General features: G+C 42.7%; 1 protein-coding gene across 5 annotated transcripts in view; it reads right to left on the bottom strand.

Annotated features, from left to right (window-relative positions):
* poc1b (POC1 centriolar protein B) overlaps window positions 1-19260 on the bottom strand; it is a 29040-nt gene that overhangs the window by 7080 nt on the left and 2700 nt on the right. For all 5 annotated transcript variants that reach the window (XM_019894799.1, XM_019894796.1, XM_019894797.1 and 2 more), the window contains 7 exons: window positions 18851-19030; window positions 18345-18452; window positions 18153-18268; window positions 17954-18087; window positions 17725-17793; window positions 17164-17316; window positions 16987-17064 (listed from right to left, as the gene is read on the bottom strand). In XM_019894799.1, coding sequence (XP_019750358.1) covers window positions 16987-17064; window positions 17164-17316; window positions 17725-17793; window positions 17954-18087; window positions 18153-18268; window positions 18345-18452; window positions 18851-19030 — 838 coding nt within the window. The remainder of the gene's footprint in view (window positions 1-16986; window positions 17065-17163; window positions 17317-17724; window positions 17794-17953; window positions 18088-18152; window positions 18269-18344; window positions 18453-18850; window positions 19031-19260) is intronic.

Below are 19260 nucleotides of genomic sequence, written 5' to 3' on the forward strand. Positions count from 1 at the left end.
ACTAAAAACATCGCTGCAAATGGGAACAGATGTTCATTAAAAATGCTAACGGCATATAAATAGAGTCCAATAGTCACTTTTATTACAAATAAATATTGATGATATTGTTTGTCAGACCCCTTCGCTACTAATTCAAAAAACAAAAACATCTGTCTCTGTCTTTCCCTACTTTGCACTGGTGCAGCTCCAAATTCAAACAAGACATATTTGTTTATAACTTTCTCGATGCAGCAAAAAGCTCATCGAGTGCCATCGTTCATGAGCAGTGGTGAGATAATATCAGTAAATTAGAACGAATCACACACGTGACATACACGGCAGGTGCTAATGATGCTCGAAAACTGAGATTTGCTCTCCCCAAATATGTGATTCACATCCAAACAAGTCCAACGTCGAGGAATTTTTTCAGTGGGGAAACGTCTGAGGCCGGAATAATCCATGAGCCGCCATCAGCGGGGCCCTGGATAAGACCTCTTTCAAGGAAGTTATGAACGTATTATTCTGCCAGTGGATGTTCATTTTTCGCGCTACACGCTAGTTTACTTCAAAATGTTAGCATTGATATAGCTGTACGAAAGAGTGAGAAAGCACTGACAAGTAAAAAGAGGGAAAACGGCTAATGGCTAAATGCGGCTTGTCCAATTCAGGGCGGCTTAAAATCATTAGCTTAGCATAAACCCTTTCAGGCACTCTGAAACCTGATAACATGCTAAGCTGTCCGCTGTAGTAACCGCTGTCCCTGAAAGGGTTAAAGCTACATCACGTATGTTCCCTTGACAATAAATATTGACGACTGTTTTAGGTGAAGCAACACGTGAACTTTATTTTGACACTGATCTGTGTGAACAGTGTTCCCCCTCTACATCATGGTTACTCGTTCATGTGGGCCGCTATGCTACAGACCTTTTAAGCTATCGTTTGTGATAGGGATCTTCACATGACATTGGTGGTGAGAAACGAGTGTAATTCATTCCAAGACCACGCTTGTGACTTAAAACATTGGCATCTCGCCTTTTCCCACGGAAATGAATGGAAATGCCTTGCGACACCGTTTGTGCTCAATCCACCGCTTAAAGGGTTAGAATCGCAACATATATGCTATATGCTACATGCTTTGGTATTAAGCTAGCGGACAGAAAGCTTAAGCTATGTGATTATTTGAAATACATTTAGGTGGAATTCTTTTTGTTTTACGCTTCGTTAATCAGTAAACCTCAACATGCTTCATCTAAAGGCAGTAAATCTTAAGGTAAACTTCGACAGGGTTTGAATTTTCAGGCTTCCCCTTTTGCTTGATTCTGCATCAAAGGCAAAAGTGGCAAAGCGTGTGATCTTTTATGACTCTGCTGCAGCAATTTTGGGGATTTTCTGCATGAAACGGGCTAACATAACAGCTGCGTTAAGTGTACGTTAAAGAAATAAAACGCACTGAAAAGGTGTGTTGGTATGCCGCCTGTATCTGTTTTGTGTGTGTGTGTTTAGGTGACTGTTGCTTTTAGTGTTATGGACAAACTTCAGAGCCCCATGACCATGACTCATCATTGGCGCGACGTTCTTACATAAGCAGGTTCCTCTTTAAAAGCAACCGCAACAGCTCACAGGCATACTTTTATTCTTCCCGTTTAATGTAGCGTTAACGCCAGGCCAATGATTTTTGTGTCCTGAAATCCTCTAGTGCAGGGGTGTCAAACAAACATGTCAGGAGCCTCCCGGCAGCGGTTGAAATCCAGCCCGATGTAAAATGAGTTTGACGCTCCTAGTGAAAAGCCACGTCAGCTAAAATACATCTTTTCGTGGTCAAAAATGGTCAGTTTAAATTTGTCTGCTCAACAATTACACTTTTATGCCCAAATTTTTAAAATGTGGTCAACACCATTAAGTTTCGATGCCTCAACTTGTGGTCAACATTTTTTTTTCCCTTGTGATAAACCGTTTTTGCTTCGCATTAGTAATCCACCACAAAAGCTCAATTTGTTTTTAATTATTTGGTAGAGATTTAATGCTAAGCTAATTATTTTAGCATCGCTCACAGGGGGGTAACTGAAACTGTGCCTCCCCCCCCCCACCCCTCCGTGGTTGATTAATTTTATTTAAAGAGACGAGAGCCCAATAACAAGGATGTTCTGGATCACGACTCTCATCCTCTTCAAAGCAGCACAATACCATTGAAGAGCTCTTCCCAGAAAAAAAAAAAAAAAAAAAAAAACCAAAACACTCCAGCGCTCGTTGCCAGGCCGCCCGTCTTTTTGAAAAGGTTTTCATCAAGCACTTTCCTTTCAACATTGCAGCCATTTTTAGTTTCGCTTTTTACACAAGGATGACCTTAAAAACACAATGACAGACGGTGTCTTGTGCATGCCGGGCCACGAGTTGACGATGTGAACAACTCAGTACGATTTCATCGCGGCGTGTGGCGACATGACATTATATTGTGACATTTTCGGGAGATCGCAGCAGGATATCATGGTATGACAACACACCGTGATATAGGCAGTGTTCAGAATCACTGTACTGAAGCATTACAGCTCTTCATTTTTAACAAGACGGGCTTATTCAAATGCAACTAACCCAAATATTTTCACTCATTATCTGTAAAACCTCCAGATTTTCAATCTTGAGCTGACACAATGCTGAACGGCTCCCACAGAGAGAGGGAGGAGGCGGAGCTTTACTACATCCATACAGTTCACGTCTTCGAGTGCTAAGCTATTCTATTGTCAACACTTTCAATTGGTTCAGATGTAAAAATAACAGACAATGTAGGGCACAGATCAGTAGTATCAATTTCCCCCAAAAAATATTACATTAACCACTTTTGTACACTCGACGTCTCTGTCCGACAGCCAAAATATAGTGGATAAGCAGCGATTACAAAATATATATATATATATATATATATATATAACAATTTAGTAAAACCACCAATCTGGACAAAGCATGATATATATATATATATATATATATATATATAGTGGATAAGCAGCGATTACGAAAAACAGCCACAGAAATCGTCTTCCTCTCCAGACACCAAAGTTGATTAAAGATTAGTTTAGTAAAATGTTTTGCTATCGTGTTGACACAGGATAAGGAACACCTTGCTGCAAAACTGGCACTGGGACACTTATTTTTGTACCACGGAGAGCTTTTGACAATGGAGGAAAGGTCGTAAAAGCTACATCCTGTTACCAACAGATGGAAATAACCGCAGTGGCGCGTCTAAGTGGAGACTGCAAGGTGAGGAACTTTCGGTTCCGGCTTTTTACATGAGTCAGTCATTCATTTATTAAGGTTCCTCTTTTGGTTTGCATTTTAAGGTGACTGACTACACTACACTTCCTCAACAAGAGCCGCCGTTCGATATTTATTTACTTATTTGGCTTTCCCAGTCACGAACGATAACATCTTAGGCTAGATGCCAATGACCAGCCACTAGTTGTACCAAACCCAGATAAAAATTAGTGGAATGCATCAGGAAATTAATCCATTATAAAAACTATGCCAAACGCATGTGATGAGATGTGCCCCTAACACGAAAAAACGACAGAGTACCCCGTTTGCGTTTCCACCCCTATAATGTTCACATTTCAAAGTCCTGATATCACGAAATTCATTTTCCATTTGCTTACAATGAACACCTTCAGAACATAAACTTCATTATAACGACCAGATTTTTCCCACAAAATAGTGAAAAGGCCTTCGTTACAACGAACCGTGGCAAGCTAATTGCCGCCGCGACCTAGCTTACGAACAAAATGTACAGCGCGGGATTCCCCTCCGTTGCTTAGCAACGCGACTGATCAACTCATCCATTGTTTTACGTTTTCTGTCCCTCGAGGTACGTACCGAGGTTCGACTCTAATAGACTGTAGGATCAACTTTCCACCAAGAGAGGGCGCTAATAGACCTTGAAAAGGTCATGAGCGGTTTAAGTAGAGGACAACGGACCGATGTGGCCTGAAAATGTCTTTGTGGATGGCGTACAATAGTGCCCGCCATGCCTTTGGACAGAAGATTTTGCGGCAAGCATTTTTTGTGATCTACTTGGTTTTTTTTTTTTTTTTTTTGGTTCCAGACCCAGTGCTATTTTTCTTGATTAAAATACACATTGCAACATTTCATTTAGCTTTTTGGGGGGTAAGCCTAGAACGGATTAATGGCATTTCCCTGGATGATTTGAGATGCCAGTGTTTTGAGTTACGAGTGTGGTCACAGACCAAATTAAACTCGTATCTCAAGGCACCCACTGCAGTTATACTTTCCCTCTTTGCAACACTGGTTGTTGTGACGTCACCCAAGAAAAATAAATATTTTTGTTGGCCTGATAAGTCACATTTCCTGTTCGCTGCTTTTGGGACATCATTAAAAAAAAAAAAAGTAAATACCAAGTAGGCACTTATACAAAGTATTCAAAGCCGTTTGCCTGAGCTGATTTGCTTGCCACCAATCTGCGGATGAAAAAAACGGCAGCACTCCTCAACTTCGCACACAAAACGAGTCGGTGAGGCTTATGCTGACACGTTTAGTCACTTCCCAAACGTCGCTGTTGTGGTTTTTATGAATTATATTCCCCCACCCGTCACCCGTTTCTTTCCCAGCAGGCGGAGGCGAATCCTTTCACGTCCAGGAAGTGAATGAGCGTCATTGTGGCTCGGCGTGGGATTAGCCCATTTTAAAGCTCCTCAGTAAGACTTACCCACATTATTCACATTTTAACACACACATGCCCATGCGGAGGTAGAAAATGTAGGACTCCAGAAAATTTGATTTCCTGCCAACATGCTTTACACGGAACCCAGCAAAAGAGACCAGTTGCACTTTTCACATAGGAGACACATTTCGACAAAACCCTGCTACGGTATCCAAAGTAGCTGTTGCGGCTTCCAAAATTTAGATAATTAGGTATGCGGCAACATCATCTGTGACAGCGACATCATCTGTGACAGTGAGCATGACTTTCAACACAAAGAAGCAAGCTGAGAAATAAAAGTTGTGAAAAAGCTGGAAATTTATGATTGCTAGGTGACGAACGTCTCATAAAAATGAGATTTTCATTCATGAAAAAAAAAAAATAGGTCTCTGTAAAAATGTTTTTCTTGTAAAAGTACAGTGAAACCCCGAAAGTCGTTGGGGGGTGAAAAGCGAGCTCTGCCGCGAAGAGAAAAATCTGTTTACACTCGCAAAACGGTATATAATTGCCTGTAGTCTTTCTCCCAAAAAATCTCCAAAAATGTCAATGTTTTAATAAAGTACAAAATAATTTATTACAGCAAGATTTTTTTTTTGCTCAAAAACTTGAAATTGGCAAATGTCTATCATATCAAATATCGAACATTTTTCTAAAAAAAAGCCTTCCAAAATTCTCCGAAGAAAACCTTTTTTTTTTCCTCCCCCCCCCCCCCAAAAACAGACTTTTTTGTTGTTCTTTGTAGTTGACGACTGCACATAGAGAGTGATGTTATTTCCAACGCCTGCACAAATTGATTTGAGAGTCGGTAGGCGCAGGATTGACCAACTCGGTGCTAATCTGTCACATTTTCAGGAGTCCAAAAGATGGCTCCTTCTCGCATAGACGCGCGCCCACGGTCAACTTTCAAGCCTGCACAAGCCTGGAAACCGCTGCCTCTTCACCGCATCGATTCATGCACCTCTCACTTTGAGCCGCACCGCCATGACCGCTCACTCAATGCATCCGCCACCCACAGTGCAGAAGGAGTGATGCTTTGACATGAAAAATTGGCGCCATCAGCTGTTTGCCACTCAAATAATCAGCTTTTAGACACAATGCTCCGTTGTTAATCTTCGCTTTTTGGCCGGGCACTAGAGCACATACCACGGCCGGTTTAATTCTTCCCAGCACAGGACTTCCTTTAAAACGAATAATCCAGACCGAACGTTTCAATGGTAAAACTTGTCAGGTTGACACATGGAAAAAAAAAAATCTGTTAACAGAGCTGCTTTTTCCTCAGGGGAAAATGAAAAAAAAAATCAATACTTTAAATAATTACTTTTTTTTTGGAAAACAAAAGTTGACATATCGCAAATAAAATGCGACTATTTTCACCAAGGAATACAATGTTGTTGTTTGTGTGACGGTTGCTGAAATGCATGTTAGTACAACAGGGGCCCTGATGACAGACAAAGCCCACCCGTGGCTATCAAAGCCCGCCAGGTGTCGGGGGGGGGGGCAGCTCTCTCTACGCCCCCACACGACACTGTGAAGGCCAAAGACGCCGCATGACCTCTTCTGCCCCCCCGCAGCTCCTGCTGTCAATCATCCCACCATCCATGCCTGTGGCGGACATGCTGGCTGCTCTTGTCTCTGCTTGAACCACCCGCTAAGAGCGTCCCACAGGCTGCCATTTGGAACAAAGAGTTTCGGCAATGTCTCACTCCTGTTCCGCTAAATGTCACAAGTGGATGCTAACACATTCTGGGGGCGTCGGATCCAGAACGGATGATCAGGCGTCAAACTGCATGCACTGCATTATACACATCCATACAAATATATATATTTGGGTGTGTGTTCAATGGCTTTCAATGAGGCATAAAATGCTAATTTAGCATCGCACCAAATTCCTTCGCACCATGTTACGGATGCGTAGCTAACTTGGGGCCACTTGGGGCCACAATGCTCAGCATCACTGCACCAACGAAAAAGTCATGTGTGACAATATATACAGTATGTTTTGAAAAGGGTTTACTCAATCCAAATGTCCAAAACATTAATAAATGGAATTTCCATTGCTATTTCATATAAAACCTTCAGCCATGCGCGAGCCTCCTCATGACCAGCAAACATTTTGCACACTTCAAGTGAGTCCAATGGAAGAAAGTGGATCACTTTCAGAGAAAATCCCTTTTGCTGCTCGCATTCAAATCAATTATGCCAGCCCCTCCCACCCCCCCAAAAAAATGACCTCATGACCGGAACAAGCAGCCACTGTTGTGACTTCTCACCCTGAGGAGCAGATCAGTGTGTTCTCGTTCACCCATTTGGTCTTCCATACCAATTCTCATGGTCTCACATTCTGACAAGAGTTTCCCTGACAAGATTTGCAGTCGTAACGGGATGAAGGGGTGATTGTCCTATTTCAAATTGAGAGCCTATTAATTTTAAACGAATCAGAATTTCATCACCCTTTGGTTTTGATCACAACAGGACAAGATCTCAAGTAGGTTTTTTTTGGAGGGCAGCTCCAAAGGGCCGTCACATGGCTACTTGAAATCAAAATGGCAGACTTCCTACGCTTTTCCAGATATGGATTATTGCGACTCTTGCCTGAGTTTCCTCATGATAAATATGCCAATCAAATCTCACGTTGGTTAGTTGAAACTGGCTTTGACGGCGGCATTAAAAAAATAATAATAATCCGGGTGATAAGGATTCTTGGAAATGCCCGCCCTACTCAAACCAAAACAGCAGTTTTCCTGTTTCTTTTCAGGCATGACTTCTTGAGACCTCCTCGTGAAAGACCTTACCTACCAAATGACATTTTGCGAAGCGAAGCCGGCCTGGGGCTGAACTTCTAGGCTGCAATTCTGACGCAATGACGCGTCATGAAACTTCAGCTCCGGGCTCCGTTCACACGTATCTGTTTGGTGTCCGGGTGGTTTTTCCCAAAGTGTGGGAAAACTTGCTATTCAAAAGCTGACTCGCTTCAAGAGTCATGATTTTCTTTCTGTCACAATGCGGACGTACTGATGATATAAAATAAGCGACTTGACTGACATTTGAGCTGTCGTTGGTGTGTGAATGCATTCACAACTGCTGCTTCAAAAACTGCTGTTATCAATAAATTGGCAGAATGTCACTGCAACAAATTATTGTTTAACTGGGTCCCGCACTGTCCATCACTGATGATACGTCGCCATTAAAAAAAAATGAAACAAAATAAATAGGTGATGTTCGTTAGCCCATTGCTTCCACAAGGTGGCACTAAGGATCAACTACTGTAATTTACTGCATATTTGAACACCAATTAAAGTCTTGTTTTTAGGTTCCTGTATTCGATGGCTTTTAAGATTTTTTAAGGTGCTGCAGGAACCCTGACGGCAAACACGAGTACCAAATTTCATGTTTCTAAATGATATCTAAAGGATTTCAGGAAAAGACTCAAAGTGACTGTATTTAGTCTCACTTGCCAACTTCCTGTGTCTTTTCAGTCATGGTGTCTTGGGACTTTTTTGGGTCAACTCTTGGTAGACATGCCTACCGAAAATTATTGCTGACCTTTTGGAGATGATTTATGAGACGTTCACTTTAATGGCTAATTACCAAGCATGATCGCCGATGCTCCACACGCATGCAGTGAAGAAAATTCAGATGTTTTGCATCACACATCTGTCCAGTTCATGTGTTTCACATGTGGTAGATTGTGAGAAAATCTCTCTGACAAGCCGGACTTTGTGCCCAGGCCCAAAAACTGGAACACATACAACTCATCCATTTGCTCCGACGTTTGCACAAATAGAAAAGCTCCGAAGGTGCTGCATCTTCAAAGATATGACCAAGCACTATTCTATGGCATCCAGACGGGGCAAGATTAAATAAATTGAGCTGCATTGTCGCGCGCACGCACACGCACGCACAGGGCAAGATTAAATAAATTGAGCTGCATTGTCACGCACACACACACGCACGCACCCACAAGTGGCTTCTAATCAGCTTTAGCACTTGAGCTAATACCAAAAGGAGCGCAAAGCACCTGTGAGAAACACATTTCCATTGAGAGTAAGCTTGCGACTAATTGTTGATTGTCCCACGAGAAGACAATGCAGGCATTGGGTTAGCCTCTCAGACGCTAGGCTAGCCACCCCAACCTTCGCCAGGTTCCCACGCATACCAGGCGAGGGGACACCGCCAAATGCCTAAGCGCCTTACACTGAGACCTTGAACTCTGACAAATACCCGCGCAAACAAAATACGCCAACAGTTGATCACAAAGTGTTTAATTGTGTCACCAAAATGGAACGCTGACCAGAAAAAGTTGCATTTTGACACAAAAATTCCATCATTGTCCACATTTCGATATGGAAATGAGACTTGACTCAAGATTTGATTGGCTGGATCGGATCGGCAGATATTTTGTCATAATTTGTCGTCATTGATCAGATCCACGCAATAAGACGTTACAGCAAACATAATTGCCTTCACTCCAGAACCTTTCTATGCTGCCATCATGAATAATTCAAGGTTTCTCAGCAAATACGATCAGAGGGGTTTTTCTTTCAATTTTTTTCCCCCTCAAAATAAAAAATATAATAAAATAAAATATAGGATTGATGTTGATTTGATTTCTATTCGGGGTGTTACAGTATAGCATTATTTTTCAATGTTAATTCATCCATCCATCCATCCATCCATTTTTCTGAACCGCTTTATCCTCACAACGGTCGCGGGGCATGCTGGAGTCTATCCCAGGCGTCTTCGGGCAGTAGGCGGGGGACACCCTGAACCAACTCCTACCTTAACCACCTAACCCTAACTTCTCCCCCACCAATCTTGTGGACAACTTGAGGACACTAAATCTAATCTCATGCCCACTGCTCTTCGTGGCATCTGATTTTCTATGTTTAGCCTGTTGCCCTAAGGCAAAATTACAAAAAACAACAACAGATTGAGGTGGAAAGTATACACCAAAATGCAATGGTAAAAGATGGTTGAAAAAGAACGAGTTGGTTGAGCCAACTTATGTGTTTTGGTACAAAAAAATGCAACAGGTGATGACCAAAACTTGGATTTAGTCACACAACCAAAATAACAGTATTTGACTAGGAAATAAATAATTTTGTAGTTAAAAATCGAGACCTCGTCACAAAAATAGTTTTCATTACACCCGCGCTACTTTCCCATGAAAACTCTTTCAATCTACGTGGCACCTTCATCACCAGATGTGATGATGAAGCGCCATCTCGAGATGATGAGCTGCAATAAAGGGCTTAAATTGTTGATTGGACTTTTTGCAACCTTAAAAGGCAAATGGAGAAACAAAAAATGTATGATCACACATTCCAAACTGAAAGCGGCAAGGTGTCGAAGGAGATGCTACCCCCCATCCCCCCATCCGCGGGCCTTCCTGAGACGCATTACAGTAAATGTGTCTTGCGTAAGACAAGGAAGTAAAGACCGAGAGAGGTTAGAGGGGAGGCAAGGACGGAAAGGACGGCGCAAAGAGAATCCCTGCTGCATTAGTGATGAGGACATGCCGCCCTCGTGTCTTTTTCATGAGCGCGATCGACTTTCCGGACAAGTGAGCACGGACAAAACAAAATTGTTAGCAGGGACTTTTTTCAATTGGTCGCACCGGCACGGATTTGGTCGCAGCCTTTTTGAGGGTTTCACAGCGTGACCATATTTGCTGATGTGTCGCTGTATAAATTGGTACTTTTGTCTGATGTCGAGATTGATAGTGACTGAAGACATATTTGCAAAATATATTGTACCGTAACAGCAACTTTGTTTGCAACAAGCAGCGGCTGACAAAACATGTCGGTTATGATGTATCAAATGTTAAAAGAAGACAAAAGAGGAAGCCATTCCACGGCAAAAGCTTCGGTAAAAAACAGTGAAATGATAGCTGGCGGTCAAATCACTTCAAACGTGTATTCGTGTCAGCAAAATATTTGAACGATACGAATTAGACGGCTGTCTCCGGCAAAAATAAATACATGTTGAACATTTTTCAATGTTTGCGAAAAACCGAACACGGATAGCATTTCTTTATTGATTCTTTTTTTTTTCCACATTACTGGACAGCAAGGAATCCCTTTGAAGCTCTTACTAAAACACAGAAGCGGTTGTCTCGTTTTACTTATGCAATAGCGCAGCGAAATCCAAAAGTGCCAAGTGTCTTCGGGGCACCAAAATATTTGTTGTTTATTATTCAAGCCTTTGAGGAGTATATAAAATTTCATTGAATATTTGACATTTGCCATCACACCCGTTAGACCGAAGGCTGAAAACCAAGTGATTTGATTACGTGTAATAACTCGATGGCCCACTGATGGAAATTCATTTGAACGCACCTCGCGTCTCACCGAATGTGAGAGGCGTCAACGTTTTACGTCACGCCCCCGTTATGATCCTATCCGTTATGCAAATATTCAATCGTATGCATCTGCCTGTTACATGACACGAGTGATCCAAGTGAGCAGCCTGCAACACGCAAAATACGTCCATATTTTAAAAGAGCGATCACTTGATAGTTGGAGACCCAACCAGCCAAATACATATTGTGTTTTACAACAGTACTAGTCCCCAAGAGTATTTATAAATTCCACATGTAGCACTGAAAATAGACAAGCACGCAGTCTCCGTTGCCAAAATGTGAAGCGGGTTGTGAGCGTCGCAGTGAATGGGAGCGAGTTGAATGGAAAGCCGTCCTTGATAAAGCAAATAGATGGCGGCTTAATGTGGCCAAGTACACAATCCAGACTTGGATATTTATTGATTTATATTAATATTGGAAGCCAGGAAGGTTTTTAACCTGACAGGCGTTGCGCCTTCCGAGTGCTGTCTGACAGACGGACACAGAGTTGGGGTGCGTGTGCTGTATGTACGAGAAGGAGCGTTCAAATATGCACTCGCTTCTGTGCGACCGGATACATTTTTTTTTTACCAGCACACATTGGAAAAAAATGGGAGCATTTGCGAGCATTTTGGGCACACTGTCAAGCCCGGTTCGTAGGAGACATTGCTGTGACCCTGCCTGCGCCCATCAATCACTTCCCCTCATTGTAGCAGACAATGAGAAATGATGTGCTTTGCCTCAAAAACAATAAAAACTATGGCTACTTATACGTTCATTAAAAAAAACATCACAAAGAGACAGCAAAAATTGTTATATTTGGTCCGAAAAGTGCAATATTTGACCATAAAAATACAATTATTCTTGGCCACAAAAAGTATTTTGGCAAAAAGGTATAATGGCTGAGAAAAAAAAATCGACTTTAGCACAAAAAGGTCATATTTTGGCACATACAACGCAAAGTTTTGGAATTGGGAATTAGGAATGGAAAATGGACTTCAAACGGGGGCAGGAATTGACCGACCAAAAAATGCTACTGCGCATTGAATCATCATTACATATGTACTTGAGACGCGCTTCTAAATAACGGTGTACTGCACTGTAGATGTATTAAAATATGCATGTGCAGTAAAGATTTCTTCTGAATGTATTGCCACAGTATCGGTATTGTTCGATACTCGGAATTCAAGTAACTGGACTTGGACTCAGGTGCAAAAAAAAGGTGATCAGGCCATGCCTGTAGTTAAACATTTCTCATATGACATATATACATATAAACATATATATATATATATATTTCACACACATACACAATTATACCCATCCGTTACTTTTTTGTTGTTGTACGGCTTCCAGGAGTCCTTGTCCTGGTAAAAAGAAGAAGAACCCCCCCCCCCCCCCCCCCCCCCCGAGAGGTTTTGCTATGTTTAGCTTGTTTCCGCCGCGTCTTGTCACTCCGACTCGCCTCTCCGCCATCTAAATATGGAAACTAAACCCCCGGCGCAATTCAATCTCCCAGCATCCCCTTTGCACAGGAAGCTCCACACGAGGTGCAGCGATGTGTGCACGACTGCGCGAGGCCTCACGTAGGGAACGGAATTCCAGAGTGGACACACAATGCTAAAGGACAAATAACCGCAAAGGAGAGCGCAGGCTAGAGGACACCCGCTGGGCTCACTCCGGCATCACAGCGAGCGTCTGTGGCGACACACGAGAAGACGGCCTGTAACTCAATTGCACTCTCTCTCGTCTGCCATCTAATCACCTCTTGAACGCACAAATGCACACACAGTCTGCAGCATGACTGATCAGGCAGCCGGACGAAAAGAGATATTTTCTGAAAAAAGTGAATTTTTAATTGCTGGCCCTTGAGGCGAACGAGAAAAAGGCAGGACAACGGTTGAACACGAAAAGTCGTAGTTTCACCCAAATTGCAATAGTTGACACTGTGTTTTGGCACAACTACGTACAAAGTAAAAAAAGTGACAAGAAAAATGAAATGTGACCAGAAAATTGAATTTAAGCACAAAAATGCAACAGGCGCATCAAAAGAAATGTTCATAATGCGCAAATTCCCAGGGTGCATGAGGAAGTTCTAGAATTAGTTCCTGTGGTCTCAAATGTGTCCTCTTAATAATATGAAGATTAATAATCTTTGTGGATGAAACTCCCCAATGTGGAGAAGAAGCGAAACAAAATGAAAGTGACCTCCGGACATTAATGGCCTTTGCGATGAATGGTCTCAAATTGCGGTGGAACAAATGGGCTGATTTAAAAACACATTTTTGGTGCCCCTGGCAACACCAAAAAAAAACACAAAAAAGCTGGAATGACGCATGGCGCGGCATTTTAAACTTTCCCCTTAGGGGCTGTTTTTTTTAAAGAAATTATGTATACTTGAAGGCCATTATCTTGACTTCTGATCTCTACTTAACAGCGAAGTGTGGGTTCTCCTCATTCCCTCCCCAAGCCGTCAATGATCCGGAGATCCGGGAGAATATCAATTATAATCGATCAGGTGCTTGCTGTTGTAACTCTATAATCATTTCAGAAACCTAGAAAAAAGGAACTCTTGGAAGTTGGTGGAGAGCGTGCCAAAGAATGACGTTTAAAAACTGGCTGAATTTCAACCAACTAAGAACCGTGCCGGGGTCAAAGCGCACCGATGACGGTCGGAACTGTAAGTCGTGAATTCCCCGACCCACGCATGCACCTCAGGCTACTTCCGCAGCCCCCCCCCCACCCCAATCATCACGTATACGTTGGGAACCATCAGAGCGGAACATGGAGGTGGGAGCAGAGAGGAAAGCACTCTGAGGGGATGAAGTGTGACTGAGAACTCCCGGTGATGGAAGCGTGACCACAAAAAGGGTGCATTTGGTTAAAGGTTGATCGCAAAAAAAGTTATACTTGTTACAAAAAAAGTGTTGGCCACAAAAAAAAAAAAAAAATCATAATCACAGAAATCTACGGAAGAGGATTTGGGCCAATGAAGAAAAAAAAACAAGGTTGGCAAGATTCTCACTTTTATCTCAGAATTTTGACTTTAATCCATAAAGAATGGTGAGTAATGTCATTTCGTATTTGCTTAAACTGGCTTGAAGGCTTCATGCAGGAACATTTTTAAAATTCAAACAATCTTATCCTCCAAGTAAATCCATGTCAACTCAGATAGGAAAGGAAATTTCCTATGCAGAAACAAGAATCCGGAGAGAGCCATATCCATATATTGCTGCATGGGCCGGCATGTGAGCAACAGGGACCTCAAGTGGTGAGAAGATGTACTTCGCCCGCTTGCTCACAGTGAGTGGGTGACTGAAACCCACTCTGGCTCGTCTATTATTAGAGCTCGGTAGAGGGCCATCAGAGTCCCGGAGGGCCAGCACGTGGACTTCTCGAACGCCCCCACCTCCCCCCATCCCCAACGGCGCCCACACCATCAACACCCACCGCTGCTCTCCCTTCTAATGTGATCTCCACTTCCCTCCAGCTCGCTATCTCTTTCTCTCACCACTTCTCACTCACCCAGCACATGCCTTCACATGCGCCAGAGAAGTACCCGCAAGAGCAGGAGGAGGAGGAGGAGGAGGAGGAGGAGGATGAGGGGTAGAGTGGATATTCCAGATAGCATTCCGAACCAACGCATAGAGTGGAGCTATGTTTAATATCGGAGCACATAAAGACGAGCATTGACCTCTTGTCCAGCCAATGGCAGGTCACATTCAGCCAATTGGTTCGAAACATTCAATATGATGCATCTCCACCATGGGGAGCTAGGCTTACCGCAGCCTCTAGCTTGAGCAAGAGAAAATGTTGCTCAAGGAGGACGTGTGCGCCGCGTGATTTGACAGAGAATGCCCTCGTTCGAAAACACAAGCTGACTGGGGCCGTGACTGACCTCTGATTGGCCGACAGATCTGAGCGTGATGCGGCACAACTCAATTGCACACGCCCATCTCCTGGTTTTACGTGAGGAAGGCCAGCCATCGCCAAGTTGGGAAAATACAATTTGCATGATTGTGTTTTATAGTAATACTGAACCATACATATTTACAATTTCATTTGTAGATGAAATACTGAAGGTTGAGGTCAACATCTTTCGGGGGGAGCGGCAGGGCTATTCATCACTTGAATGAGAGGTCTTCAGCTGCAGCCTCTGAGTTTCGGATGCCAACTGCAAGCTCCCATTCATAAGGAAACAAGAGCGGCCACCTCTCCGAGTCAGCGGTATGTTGTCCTCACTCTCTGGCATTCCGACCCCACCGGCAGCTGTCCCAAGCTGCCACTCCTGAGGCAAGACAATGACCGTTGGGCCAGGGGGCTACCGAGGCTCCAAAGTGCGGCTGGAGACCTCTCGTTCAAGTGATGAACATACCTGGTGAGCAGTGCAGACGCTCGCATCCATTAGAACATATGAAATTGTAAATGTGGTTTAGTATTGCTGTAAAACACAACTACATGTGCTGTATATCGTATTGGAAATTGATACACTTAAGTTGAAGGGAGGATCTGCGCAACCGAAAAATGCGTAGCTGCCTGCCTGACACATGTGAGGACACATAAAATATAGTCAATGACACGGCACCAATCAGAACATGCAAACTCTACACAGATTTAAACCTTGAAACTCAGAACTGTGTGCCAGACAGCCTAATCACTCAGACCTGATAAAAAAAATGAGTGAAAGTAGGGACAAGATGAAATGTCAGCGCTTCAGTTACCGCTCTAAAGCTCAAACATTGTGAGAGCTCTGTGTATCAGATGCCGTGAGGTAGTATCATGACGTTCAGAGTTGGATGCGGGCGATACAAGTCCCGCCTGCTCACTAGGCCACTATTAGTGCCTTGCCATTGGTGGGAATAACAGTGGCTGCTGGTGTCAATCAAGATGGCTTTTTTGAAATGACCTCCTCTTGGCTCGCTCCATTCATGGCATCCTCCCACCACTGCAGCCACAGGCCATGCAGTGACAGAAGTAGGCCAACACCACCCCCCCACCACCACCACCACCACACACACACACACACACACACACACACACACACACACACATCGTTTTATTTATTTTAATGACATCATATTTATGAAACTAAAAATATTCATTGAAGACCTAAAATTGTCCATCGTTGCAAAGGTAAGTGTCACTGCATGTTTGTCCATGCAGTCTACTGTATGTCTGATACTGACTGACGACCCCGCTACTGTTTGTCAACGTGCTCTGGTATTTGACAGGCGACCAGTCCATTAATTGTCTTAATGCCAATTGTTTGTCTAAAATGTATCGTACGATTTGCTGTGAAGAAGAAAAAAGATGGATTTTTGTTGTGCTGCAGCAGAGGAGACTCAAGCCCCACACTGGTCAGCACCACCATCTAGTGGCCAAGACTAGTAATGCATTCATCATGACGTTCATCGGAATTTGACAATTTTATGCAAATTAAGTCGTAGTGTGGTCAGAAAAGTTAATAAGAGTAGCCGAATTTTGCCTAAAGTATATTTTTTACATGAATAAAGTTAAAATACTGTGAGAAAAAGAGTAAAGTCATAATATGGCAAGAAAATTAAATTGTGTGAAAGAAGAGCCATTGTAGTGCAAGAAATGCTGTGACATTGTGAATAAAATTGTAATTTGTGAGAATATAATAATTATATCAAAGATCTGAGAGAGAAAAGTCTTATTTTATACCAGAATAAATAAAATACAGTGAAAAAGGTCAGATTTGTCCTGAGCGAATGGTAATGTGAGAAAAATCACGACTTGTTTGCAGTCAACATTTTTGAGAAATAAGTCATAATGTTGTGAGAAGTCGGAATTTTTTCAAAAGTAGCTGTAAAGTCATAATGATGTGAGATTTTTTTTTTCATCGCAAATAGTCTAAAGCACTAACGACTCATGACATAATTTTCACACTAAACATATTAGTACTGCAATGATGAACCTGACTTTAAATGCAACTCACCGCGTCTTGGTGGCTAGCTTCTCGTAGCTCGACGATGTTCGGTTCCGCTGAGTGCGTGTCAGTCACCCCTGGACCGACCTGGGAGGGCGCACAATTCACCACGTTAACACCTTTTTTTTTTTCTTTTACATTGAGAGATGGGGGTCATGTGCAAAAAAAAAAAAAAAAAAAAAGCACCTGAATGTCCGGTGTTTGCGTCTGGTGAGGGTGGGGCACTCGGGGGTGGATATCAGTCAGGTGAGGTGAGGGGTTTGCCGTGGCCCGCCGGCTATGCTGTTCCAGTATCTCCCGGTATGATTTGGTGTCAAAGTTGGTCTTCCATAACATCACCTGGTTGACAGACAAAATACAGTACTGACAATACTAAGTACAGTACAGTGGTACCTCGACTTGCGAGTGACCCAACGTGTGATAGGAGACAAAGTTTAGCTGAGATTTTCAATTAAATATTTGAAGCAAAGTATTGATAAGTATGGTAACAGAAAACAATATGTTATATCAAAATATTGATATTCTATGCCGGTTATATTGACAGCGTGTCATATCATAATATATGGATATATGATGCTTGTGTGTCAATATTGTATCGCAACAGGTAATAGTAGTATGGATCACAACATTGGTATTCGATGCCAGTGTGACTGTTTTGTAAAAGAAAATGATATGATATTGATATTGATGTGTTTGTCAATGCTTTTGTCTATTTTGCGTACTGTATCTGTATTAAAAGCCACCAACCTGGGAATCGACACCCCCAGAAGCAAAGAGCTCTCCGGCCCTAGAAAAGGCCACAGTGAGGACGGCACCCTGAAAAGAACCACCATAATTTGAAAAAAAAACTTTGAGCACTTTATTCTCCAATATTACGATGTTGAGCAACTTTCTTGTAACGTTGCGTTCACCCCCCCCCCAACATAAATAAATCAATAAAATTACCAAAAAAATGCAATAAAATACAGTACTGCACCTTGTGTCCATGCAGCGTATAGATGAGGCGTCCTTCAAGCAGGTCAAGGATTTTGATTGTGCCGTCGCTGGAGCCGCTGATCAGGTAGTTATCGGATGGGTGGAAGGAAAAGCTGTTGACGCCAGCGCTGTGGACTACATCGCAAACGTCAGAGAAAATCAACAATGCCCTCGAGCTTCTTCTGCGGCTGCTTGACTACCTTGATAATGTTGGATGAGCTTATTGGTGCGTATGTCCCAGATTTGAAGGGTGCTATCCGCCCCCGACGAGGCGATACACGTGCCTCTCGAATTGAAGTCCACATAGGTTGCGGATCTGAAATGTGGAAGATTGTGAAGAAAAGCGGAAAAAAATACGGCAACATCCTGAAAATGATTTTTTTTTTTTTTACCCGCGGTAATCAGTGAAGCAGTTGATACAGTTTTTGCTGGATGTGTCCCACAACCTGACGGTGCGATCATCCCCGCAGGATACCACAAGGCGACTGTCCGGAGAAAACCTACACGGTACAAAGGCTCCATCAGGTTCTATTTTATAAAATTATACCAAGATTGTCGAAGTTCGAAAGGTGAAAAGGAACAAATTGACCGTAGCCCATTTACTTAAGCATCCAGACCTTACCAATCGATCTGAGAACTACTCACTGAAGGGTTTCAAGATTGCAAATGATTATTATGTGAAAACATTTTTCCTCGGAAATTTAATTTGAAAATGTAAGTCTTAGTTCTATTATATAAAATTATATTAAGACTGTCAAAGTTCGAAACGTGAAAAGGAACAAATTGACCCTAGGAAATTTACATAAGCATCCAGACCTTACCAATCGATCTGATACCGTGCGTGTACCGTCGCGTAGACCTGGTTGGGGAAACACCGCCTATGCGAAAGATCACGTACCTAGCGCAGCGTACCCAGTTGGTGTGCTGGTTGAGCGAGTAGATGAAGCAGCGCCGGCTGACACTCCAGACCTTCACTGATTTATCGTCGGATGCCGTCACCAGCCTCATGGCGTCGTGGGAGAACGCCACGCTGCGCACCGCCGCTGTGTGCGCCTTGAACACCGTCGACTCCCCTTTTCTGAAACAAAACGCATGATTTGAAAAAAAAGCCACAATTTTAATACAGCACAGTCCAAGAGCTGTCTTCTTTTTTTTTTTTTTTTAACTTTATATTATCTTAAAATATTATGGCAGTCATTGTTTGCTATGGTCTTACTTGGATGAAACACAAAAACCAAAGCTATCAGGAAAGACTACAGAAATCAGAGATTAATTACTGTTGAGAGTAACTTTTTATTAGGAATATTA

The sequence above is a fragment of the Hippocampus comes genome, unplaced genomic scaffold, assembly GCF_001891065.2.
Source record: "Hippocampus comes isolate QL1 unplaced genomic scaffold, H_comes_QL1_v1.1 scaffold319, whole genome shotgun sequence".
Lineage (NCBI taxonomy): Eukaryota > Metazoa > Chordata > Actinopteri > Syngnathiformes > Syngnathidae > Hippocampus > Hippocampus comes.